The sequence below is a fragment of the Microplitis demolitor genome, chromosome 8 (genome assembly GCF_026212275.2).
Source record: "Microplitis demolitor isolate Queensland-Clemson2020A chromosome 8, iyMicDemo2.1a, whole genome shotgun sequence".
Classification (NCBI taxonomy): Eukaryota; Metazoa; Arthropoda; class Insecta; order Hymenoptera; family Braconidae; genus Microplitis; species Microplitis demolitor.
Window position 1 is genome coordinate 11,752,386 of NC_068552.1, and position 11,819 is coordinate 11,764,204.

General features: G+C 31.3%; 2 protein-coding genes across 2 annotated transcripts; one reads left to right on the plus strand and one right to left on the minus strand.

Moving 5' to 3' along the window:
• Positions 1-229: 229 nt before the first annotated feature.
• Positions 230-990, minus strand: LOC103573759 (uncharacterized protein K02A2.6-like). The gene is made up of 2 exons (XM_008552959.1): positions 943-990; positions 230-901 (listed from the first exon to the last, which is right to left on the minus strand). Exons 1-2 carry the CDS (start codon positions 988-990, stop codon positions 230-232), a joined length of 720 nt encoding a protein of 239 aa, XP_008551181.1.
• Positions 991-1,148: 158 nt separating this feature from the next.
• On the plus strand, positions 1,149-2,042 carry LOC103573758 (zinc finger MYM-type protein 1-like). The gene has a single exon (XM_008552958.1). It carries the CDS (start codon positions 1,149-1,151, stop codon positions 2,040-2,042), a length of 894 nt encoding a protein of 297 aa, XP_008551180.1.
• The last annotated feature ends 9,777 nt before the right edge of the window (positions 2,043-11,819 follow it).

Here is an 11,819-nt window from a genome sequence, read left to right on the forward strand (position 1 = left end):
AACATATCCTCATAACTTTCTTACTCACATACTATTATAAATTTAAACGCTGTACAGCTTTTACTCGACGCTCGGAATGACGGATACCTGCTAATGGGTTTGGGGAAGGCACCATCACTTCAGGGGCTGAAGAAGCCCTATTTGACATCAATAGCTACAAATGTACCCTTATCATTATTACTACCCAATTGCTTTTCGTGGCTTGGCCACGGCTGCACCACACTACGCATTATCTCCTCTGCAACCTTGGTATCTCTTGCTGGTTGTTAAAATCGCTCCATCTCCCAGATTTCAACTGATCCAAATGCCGTACCCAAATTACATTGTCCTTAACCTTCACCCTATATGTCACAGCACCCAATTTTTCTACCACTATCGTTTTAGTCCATTTGTTTTGTCCATAGTCCTTAGCCCATACTAAATCACTTTCACCAAAACTAATTCTTCTTCTCATTGGGTGGTTGCGCATTTGACGATCCTGAGCTTGTATTACTCGGTCCTTCAACGTAGGCCTAATCAAATCCAATTTAATTCTTATACGACGACCCATGTGTAACTCCGCAGGACTGTACCCTGTAGTTGCATGCGTTGTTGCTCGGTTTTGAAACAGAAATAAACGAATGGACTCGATTTCGGAGTAACCCGCTTTCCTCAACAGCTGATACTTCCTTTTAGATGTTTTCACCGCATTCTCTGCTGCTCCATTTGAAGCAGGGTGATAGGGTGCTGCAAAAGTGTGCTGAATCCCGTACTTATCTACAAACACCGCAAACTCTTTAGAAGCATACGCCGATCCATTATCCGTGACATTTTTCATCGGTGAACCCCACGTTATAAAATAATCCTCCAAGTATGAAATCGCTTCCTTTGATGTTATACTTTTCAACCCTCTTACATCCACCTATTTTGAGAATGCACCCACAATAACCATAAACATTTTACCCTCAATCGGCCCCAAAAAATCAGCATGGATATTGTAGTGACTAGCATCTTAAATTAACACGGTGGTAAAATGGAACAAACCCATCGTGTAACCACGGTGGATCCACGGTGTTTACACTTCCACGGTGTTTCCACCGTGATTCAAACCTGTGAGGGTGTGTCAGAAAATATTGTGATAAGCGATGATCCAGCAGAATGGGATATAAATGATTTCACCAGAAATTATGGAGCTAGTCATAGGTGTAAACAAAATAAAAATTTGGATTTCTCCAAATATATCTGGTACAAAACGTGATAACAGTGGCGAAACTTCACGATGGCTACCAGAATCACGATTTGTTAGAAAACTTGTTAATGGTGAAAAAGTTCCACGCCCGTGGCTTATTTATTCAGTTAGTAAAAGGTCTGTATTCTGTTCGGCTTGTCTTCTTTTTGATGTAGATTGTTCATTTAATAGTAAAACCGGATTTAATGATTGGAAACATGCAGGCATTTGTGTTACTGAGCATGAACACTCAAAAAGTTATAAAAAATATATGTTAACCCTTAAGCAAAGATCAGATAATAAGAATAGGATAGATCAAGATTTAGTCATTCAAACAGAAACAAAAATCTCGTATTGGAGAAATGTTTTGAGAAGAGTAATCGCTGCTATTAAAGCCTTGGCTTCTCAAGGGCTTCCATTCCGAGGAAGTGACGAAAAATTTGGTTCTCCAAATAATGGCAATTTTTTGATGCTGATTGAATACCTTGCTTTTTTCGACCCATTTCTCAAAGAACATATTAGAAAATTGGGAAATAAAGGATCTGGCAGTACAAGTTACCTATCGAAAACTATCTGCGAAGAAGTAATCCAGCTTTTGACAGGAAAAATATCTTCTATTATTGTTCAAGAAGTTAAATCAGCGAAATATTATGCTATTATAGTAGATTCCACACCTAATATATCTCACGTCGACCAACTCTCGTTTGTTCTCAGATATGTAAAAAAATATGGAACGCCTATTGAACGTTTTCTGATGTTTATTGAAAACTCCGGACATAAAGGTGAAGATTTACTAGTTGCTGTATTGCTTGCTCTTGAGTTTTTTTCTATCTAAATCTTGCAGACTGTCGAAGTCAGTCCAATGACAACGCGAACAATATATCAGGAATTTATTCAGGTTTATAGGCGAGAATTCATGAAATGAATGATCTTGCAGAACACACTTCTTGTGCTGCTCATTCTATGAATTTAATAGGAGTTCACGCAGTAGAATGTATGCCAGAAGCTGCTTCGTTCTTTCATACAGTGCAAGCTTTATACAACTTCTTTACTGCATCGACGCACCGTTGGGAAGTTTTATAATCTCATACTGAAAAAAAGATTACGTTAAAATCGTTATCTGCAACTAGATGGTCAGCTCGATATGAAGCAGTTTAAGTACTCAATCAACATTTCAACAAAATAATTAAGACTTTGATTATTCTTGAAGAAGATACCGAACAAAATGCAATTACAAGACAAGAAGCTAAAGGGATTCGAATTCAATTAGATCAACTTGAGACAGCATTTATGCAGATACTTTGGTATTTTTTTCTCTCAAGATTTAATGCTGTTAGCCAAAAATTGCAAAAAGTTGATTGTAACATTGCTGAAGTGATCGATGATTATCATAATTTGATCAAAGTTGTTGCTGATATGCGAAATGAATTTGAAATCTATGAAAAACGGCTTTAAAAATTTCGGAAATTCACGAATATAAAACAACAGTTTTTAAAAAAACAAAAAGAAAATTACATGCTGATAAATCACGGGATGGAGATGTACAACTGTCAGGTCGGGACCATTTTAGAGTTAATACTTTTAATGTCATTCTTGACAATCTGGATTCTAAATTGCGCAAAAGATGTGCAGCATATGAAAAAATTCAGGGAAAGTTCTCAGTTATCACTGAATTTGGCAACTTGGATAATAGAGAAATTCGTAAACGAGCTGAACATTTAAGAAATGTTTATTCTTCAGATCTCAAATCCTCATTAGATGACGAATTTGTGCACTTCCATGCTTATTACACTGAAAAAATGATGGAACAGAATTCGCCTTCCGATCTTTTGAAATTGTTGCATGCAAACGACTTGTACACTGAGTTTCCAAATGTGGAAATCGCTTATCGAATATTTATGACATTAGCTGTTACAAACTGTAGTGCAGAACGATCGTTTTCATGTTTGAAGAGAGTTATAAACTTCTTACAATGACTGCTAATAAACTTGTAACCGGGTAAATTAATGAACATAAATAATTAAATAATTTGAATTTGAATTTCGTTTCCCCGCCGATAACCGGCCAACGACCTCGTAAGTTGCGAGTTAGTGATGCGACTAGTCACCGGGTGTCGCATGGATCACTAAGATCAGTCCGTTCATCATTACCTTAGGTTAAGAAAAGTGGGAATAGGTTTCCGGGGAAGTGAACCTAAAGTGAGACAATATAAGGGACTGCGGAACGTGAAATCAGGAGAGTTGTCCAGACGGCGTTAACAACAAGACGCAATTAGCTGTTATCAAGATATTCAAGAGTACTGGGAGTAAAACGAGACGAGGGAAATTTTTTGAGTGACAACCAGCCGGCACCGAACGAAGCAGGCTACCAGATACGTTCCTCATTCAGTTGCTGCTGTATAATTAATAAAGGTAAAATTTATAATTAATTAAGGCTTCTAATTTAATTATAAGAGGGCCGAATTAATTGTAAATGAATTACTTGACATCTTTCCGCTGGTTCAATAAAATTAGATTGGTAGCTCAAGGCCCTCGGCCGGTTCAACCACGCGTCTCGAAATTTCCGTCAAGTCTTTTGCCGCGTATTCGCCATCTTGTTGTAACTCTAAATTTATTCTATTTGAAACCTCTCGGTTGGAATAAAATAAATTTTCACGTGAATCGTTCAATAATTAAATTAATTTTAGATTCAATATTAATTACAGAAGTATCCTAGGCCCGTCGGCCGCTTTAGATAAATTGTCCATGTCTTAAAATCGTAATTTTAGGTCTCTTGACACCATTTCACTAGCCGAATATTCTAGTCAATTTTAAACGAAATTCTAGTCGTAAATTTAATCATAAAATACTCGTCAAGTAATTTTAAAATAATTATAAATAAAATTATAAAATCGAAAAATCAGAGTTTAAAGACGCTAGAAAATTTACGGTAAAATTGCTGTCGAGTAGAATTCAGTAACGGATTATTTTGTCATTAAATTGAGTATGAATAAATTTTAAGGAAGTGATAATGAAATTTATTAGTAAAAATTTGAGTAAAATAAATGTATGAATTTCGGAAGCAAAAGGTAATAAGATTTATCAGTGAATTAATTAATTAATAATTAAATTAAATTAACAAAAATTAATTAATTAATAAGATAAGTGTATTAAATAAAATTAGTGAAATTTTTATTACTGTAGAAAAGTTATTACTATTGAGAATTACATTGAAAAATTAAGTTCTAATAATTGAGTAAAAGAAAAGTGATGTCATTGAGTTCAAAGTCGATTCAAGTAATCTCAAGTAAAAGTTAATTGTGTCTGCGATAAGTCCGGTGAACATATTAGTTTTAAATAATTACACATCCAGGGGATGATTTTAAAGTAATATTAAGGTTTACCGTCCAGGGGACGAGGTAATTAGATTTAGTTAAGGTTAATGTCCAGGGGACAATATTCAGGTTTACCGTCCAGGGGACGAGATAATTATTATGGGTGTGTGGGTGTGGAAAACGTCCGGGAGACGATAAATAGAATTTAGTTTGTCATAAGAATATTAGTTTGTCATAAGAATATTAGTTGTCATAAGAATATTAGTTTGGCATAAGTAACGTCCAGGGGACGCAATTAGTTTGTCATAAGAATATTTAGTTTGTCATAAGAATAATTATTGTCATAAGGTTAAATAAAATAAAAGCAAGGTGCTTAATTTAAATAAAATTAAAACGAAATTTGATCAACATTATTTCAGCCTCTTTTACGATTCCTCTCCTCTCTCACAAAATGTTGCAAACGACCCTGAGTAATTAAATTAATTCATTCATTTAAAATAAAAATTCTATAACATCCAGTTTTGGAAGGCCGAGTCCATCTTCTAGTGGCGTCCTATTATTCAACTATAATACTAGGTGCGAACAGACTTGGCAAGAATAACCTCTCTGTCATAAACTCAATAGCTTAGCTATTCTATGCATCGAATCCGACGTACTTCAACGTTTAGATTGCGAAGATTTAATCGAACAATTCGCGATTCAAAAAGTCAGACGAAAATTATGAGTTTCCCTTAGTTAATGTATAACTTATAATGAAGTTACTGCAATAAATTAGTTATTTTAATTTTGAAAAATAAAATATATAAACTATAAATTTAAGTAAAATTCAGTACTGGGGCGGATTTTTTTTCAGTGCTTAGTGGCGTCATTAAGTTTAAATCCGGCCGTGAACATACATGTATACATTTTTCAACGAATGGTATTTTTGAACTCTACTCAACCAATTATAATAGGTTATGACAAAATTCCTTGAAAAATCGACCATAAGGACAATTACAATATACCCAGTAAACACATGGACGTAAATTTGACGTCAGAGTGATTTTACGCTCTGTTATAATTTACGTAAGATATAAGTCACGAATGAGTCAGATGTGACTCATTATTTCACACTTTTTTACGCAAGATTATGATGTAAAACTAATGACGTATACATGACGTAAATGTGATGTCTGTGGGACATTCCATGACGCCAGTATGACATATGGGTGATGTCAAAATCATCAATCCGGAAAAAATATTTTTGAAAAGAAAAAAAAATTAAATACCGAATTTTTGATTTGATTATTACCGCACGAACGCATCAGAAATTCAGAAACACAAATTGATAGCAGTAAATGATGAAAAAATCCTGAGCGTCTGCTGGGTTCAAACACGGCTCCTCTTGGCTGGTAGTCCTGAACGTTGATCACTGGTCCACATCACGAGAGTTCGTCTTGTGCTTAATTGATGTATTTAGAGGAAAATGCCGGTAAAGACAGAGTTCATAAGTTTTCGTGATGGATTTTTACAAAATTTAAAAAAACTCCATGAACTTATGTGCAATTTTATAAAAACAATATTTGTCGGCCTCGATGATAATTATGAAAAATTATATAAAAATTTATTAAGTTTTTTTAAATTTTTTAATTTTCTGTTGCGATGTGAATTTTAAAAAATCTTATATAAAATTTTGTGAAACATTAAATAATTTCACAAAATTTTATCAAATTCAATCGATTGAAAAATTGCAATACTACACTTTACTTAATCTTAATATCAAAAAAGTTCAAATTGTCGTCACATTTTCTTTTTCATACCCAATGATATTTTCGGTATATCATCTAAAAAAATAAAGTTACTTTTTTATGCTAACGCTAATATTTTAATCTAAAACGTCTGAAATCTATTATCGAGTTTGTCGATTACTTTGGCCCCAAAAATGTTCGATATTTAGTTGTTATTCTTACACATATACACATTTTTGAAAATTCATTCTATGATTGTTTTATTTTAATAAATAGATGATAAAAGCACTATGACTCAGAAATTACATCAGCATTGCATAGAATACTGACTTGTCACTGATGTAAAGATATGATTTAAAAGTGACATTCATAATACGTATAACCGTGACTTTGCTACGGACATAAATATATGATTTTTAAATTACGTCATTATGATATACAATAATGACTTTATTACTACGTAACAATGTGATGTACATTTGATGTCAAGCGTACGTAATACATAAGTCATAATTGTGACGTCATACAAGAGTCATGCTTACATCAATCTGATGTCACGCGTACGTAACACATAAGTCATAACTGTGAAGTCATACGAGAGTCATGCTTACATCAATATGATGTCAAGTTTTTATATCATATTAAAGTCATCTAGAACGTCAGATTGACATCAAATTTACGTAAGATGCCGTGACATTTCTATGACCTACGTATGACATCAAAACAAGGTCATGTGCTCATTGGGTACCTAGATTTTAAAAAAAATTTACCTCAAATAATACATCACTCGCTCAAAATGCGCTAATTAAATTAAAAAGAAATAAAAAACAGTAAATTTAAACGTATATTCACGTAATGGTACGTCAAATTTGTGACATAAATATGACATTAAGATTACATGCATGTTACTGACCGAGTGATATCAGATTGGTGACCTTAATGTGACGTTATATTTATATCGCATACTAACATTAGCTTTACATTCTAGATATTACTCAAAACTGCGTAACAAAATCGACTTAAAAGTGACATAATCTTGGTGATCCTATTTTATCGTCACATTTACATCACAATGTAATGTTTCGGATATGTTCATACTGTTACATCACTCTTACATAAAAAATAGTTATATTTATTTTACATCGAAAAATTTCATCACATTTATGTAAAAAATTTTACTTTAAAATGAAGTACGTATTTCGACGGCATTGTGATAGAAAGGGTTATGAATAAAAAGTATGTATTTGTAATAATTAATGTTTTTGCATTTTGTACATGTAAAAAACAATATTTACATTGAAACGCGCTGAGGTTTATGTCGAATCGATGGAATAAACGTTTTTATTAATTTATATAAATTTACATCTGTATTTTCATTTGCTTATAAATATATTTATTTTATTATTGAACATTTTCTTTTTTTTTTTTTTTTTTTTATTTTTATTGTTATTATTCTTATTGATTAAATTAAATACAAATAAATAACGATAAAAATAATTTTTAAATAATTATTTACAAGCAGGCGGAAAAAAATTAATATAGTGCCTGACGTGAGTGCATGCAGTTGCTGCACAATAAATATTTGGTAGTTCAGGAATCCACCGCTAAGATATTCGTGAGCGCGCAAATCGTTCCTCCAAGGATACATGCAATCCACCTTTTATCCCCCAATCGAATGCACATTCGAGGTAACCAGTTCAACGGATACATTTTTGTCGTATCGGCCCATGTGGGACGATACTTGAATAAAAACAAAATATTTCAGTATTGAAAAAATAAACAAAAATAAGAACTTGGAGATTTTTAAATATTTATTAAAAAGAAATAAACTTGCGTATAAAAGAAATGTATGTATGTTTTTTAGCCAATAAATCAAATATTAATATCTCTTATATTTTTTCTTAATGTTTTTAATTTTTTTCAATATTGCAATGATAATTTCTAGCGTATAAAAGTGCTTTGTACAATTCAATAGAAAATTATGTCACTTAGAGCTCACTGTTATATAACCTCAACGTAAAATTTGTATTTCTTCATGACTTCTATGTTAGGTAAATATGATATTCAAATAACATCACCGCTATGTCACCAATGTAACATGTACGTCACATTAATATCACATTTACGTCTACTATGTTACGTAAATGAGTGTGAAATTGTGATATACATGTTATGAAGATGTAATGTACTTGTGACTTACGATTTTACATAACCGAAAGTTTTCATTCTATAAATGTGACATCTCTGTTACGTTGATGTGTTCACTGGGTAAGTCTAAAAGATGCTCTAAGTGGTAGGCCGTTATAAAATGTTTAATAGTTTCTACGCCATGGTGGTTCTAAAAAAATAATTCGTCTATGTATGCGTATCGATTTAAACAAAAAGAGAACTATTAAGTACACGGTTCTTTGAGTGAAGTTTTAAAATTTAAATATAAATTAACCGTTGGTTTTATCTTAAAGGTGTCTGTCATATATGATAGTAACATTGAAGGTAACGAAGCTTAATTCCATCGTTGGTTGCACTCTCAATATGAGATCCCAGAGTAGCGTCGTTTCCCTATAGATTTTCGTATAGTACAGAGGATAACTGAGAGACAATAGTGTAGGCGGACAAAAGCATGATATACGATAAGAGCAGTAGTATTAAAATCATATTTTCAAATTCTTCGTCTTATATAGAATCACTGAGTATCAGAGGGTAGATAGTAAGCGTAGAACAGCAATTCTCTTTACTCTATATCATCTTTCTCTTCGTTACAAGTATACGTATATGTGATGTATACTTTAGCGCCGTTAGTGTATATGAGTATATAATAGCATTTTGCTGCATGACCTATCGCGTACGAGGTATATATATATATATATATATATATATATATATATATATATATATATATATATATCATGAATTCGCGGTATAGGTGAGAGTAAGGGTGGGTTAGGGTGGAAGGGGGAAGGGTGAAAATAGCGGGTGAGTAGATACCGCAACCGTGGTATACGTCTCAGCGCTTTTCCCAATGCTTTTGACTGGATTTAATTGGATTTGTTAAGGGTAATTTATTTTGCTACCAGTGAAGAACCGAGGGTCCAATTTGCAAAGAATACCATTTGAACTGGATTTTTACAATAAATGCTAACGGAAATTGATATTTCATGAGAACTATAAAAACAATATTTTCGTTGCATATAGTTGATTGTTAAATTAATATTGTTTCATTTATTGTTATTTTTTTTTCTTATTTATACATCAGTTTATGGCATTAGCATAGTTACTGTAGATAAAAGTTAATTAAAATAAACAAGTAGGTATGTTATCGTTAGAGCGTACAAATACGTGACGTATGAATAGTTTTTATGTAACAATTTTTTTTTTAATTGGTCGTTAGAGTGGATTCCCTAAATTCGATGAGAATTTTTTTTTCCTATATATAACAAACATTATCAGTTAATAGAAATAAAAAAATGAATTTTCGTTAACTTATTCCTTTTTTTTTATTCATTGGAAGCTTCGATATGTTGGACAAATGTTATTATCTTTATTGTGTAAATATTAAATTATTGACAATAAATTATATTAGTTTAATATTGTTAATGTAAAATAAAAAAAAAAGTTACCCAAAATACCTTTTTAGTAAATTAAAAAAAAATTGATATTTCATCAATTTATTTCTTTATTTATTTGGTTTCATTGAATTTTGTAAATGTATATTTCCAATAAAAATTACGTGGCAATGTGTAGGGAGAGTAATTAATAAATTCACAAGTAAATTGACCATTTTAATTACAATGAAGAGTATATTGTTTATTATTTATTTATTTTTATCATTGGTTTTTAATAAAATTATATTTGTGTGGAATTCTTGTAGATACATACTTCCGACAATGTAAATAAATTAATTGCGAAAAGTTCATTGTTTCTCGTTACGATACGAGTACTATTTTCACAATTTTATTACAATCGATATTGCGTGTTCAGAGTTTAAGCACATACACCGAGCTAGCTGTTGTAATTCGTTGTGTTTATTGTACTAAAAAAAAAGGAACATTTATATAATTTTATGAACTTATGGTAAATTATTTTTCATTTTTCTTACCGCGCTCGGAATATTGAAAATTTTCGAAAGATGATAAATTATTTGTTTCAGTGCGGCTTCTAGAAATTAATTCTTCAACAGGTGTCAATGCTTTGAGATGACCTTTTTAAGATGATGTCATATCCCATGTATCCGAGTGATCAATATTTTTAATTAAATAAAAATAAAAATGTTTATGTATTTGGGTGGAGCGAAAAAAAAAATTTTTTTTTTTTAGCCTCAAAGTAGATTCTGTAGCTAATAAAAAAAGAAAATTTTTGAAAAAAAAAAAAAAATTTCTTTTACTCAATATTTTGAGGTGGCCCACTGACTTTTAAAACTAATAACGAATTAAAATTTTTGGTTTTAAAGGAATTTTTTTTTTTTTTTTTTTTACTCAAAATCTGTAAAAACATCTAAGAATTAACGAAAATGATCGCTTTAGACTCAATTTTCATTTCAATCCAAGTAATTAAGCATGTTATTTCTTAAACTTATTCTGAAATTACAATAATAATAAAAAAAAGTTGCATTCATAACTTTTCATTGGCTTTAAAGAGGATACTTTACAGTTTCTAGAACAATTTCGAATAAATTTTTACGATCACCCGTTCAGAAGTTATTAATAATAAAAAGTTGACTATTGACCAAAAAACTGGATAATCGGAAATGTTATGAAAATTTGTAGTAAAATCATACATATTTAATTTTTTTTTCTCTAAAAGTAATATAATTTATGATTTAATCACAACTCAATAATATTTTAATTAAATTATCTATTAAGAAAATGAAATAATGATATAAATTTTTATTTGCATGAAAATCATAGTTCTGACACATTTCTAAACTGGTTAACTGAATTATTCTTACGTACAACTTCATTAAGTTTTATTCGATAGTATTTTTTTTTTGGTATCAAATTTTGGTAACTCATTACGGGATTTCAATGTTGTCCGAATGAAACCATCTGATGAATTTTAATTACAAACTTTTGACGATGCCTCAGTAACCAACTTTACAGATATTTCGACGGCTTGATTGTGGCAAGGATATCTAGTAATATCAACATTCAAGCCATTTTCAATCATTGCTCTTAGTCGGGATTCCTCCAAATCTTGTGTCGATGGAGGTTCAGTAATATCGATATTTCCCCAATCAATCATGTCAACATAATCTTGAGCATCCATATTTAAAGTCAGAGCCCTGAATGAACACATTATTTTTGTCGAATCAGTGTTTCATCTAGTCTGTATAATAACATTTGCCCCTAACATACCGATTAGGATATTTTCAGTATATGCAAAATATCCATTACGTTGAATAACACCATCAATTATATTTTTTTAATTTTTTTTCTAAGTATCTGGAACTCCGGATAACATTGTATAAATGTTTTGACTCATAAATACATGATGAGTGTAATTTGATGGAAAACCAAGTAGGAGTATACACTTAAATTATGAATGTTGCTAAAGTTCTAAGATTTTTAGTCGGTAA

Coding starts and splice junctions, on each gene's coding strand:
- LOC103573758 (XM_008552958.1), top strand. CDS start 1,149: ATGATTTCACCAGAAATTATGGAGCTAGTCATAGGTGTAAACAAAATA.
- LOC103573759 (XM_008552959.1), bottom strand. CDS start 990: ATGCTAGTCACTACAATATCCATGCTGATTTTTTGGGGCCGATTGAGG. Junction 902..942: donor TTTTTTGGGGCCGATTGAGG/GTAAAATGTTTA, acceptor TTCTCAAAATAG/GTGGATGTAAGAGGGTTGAA.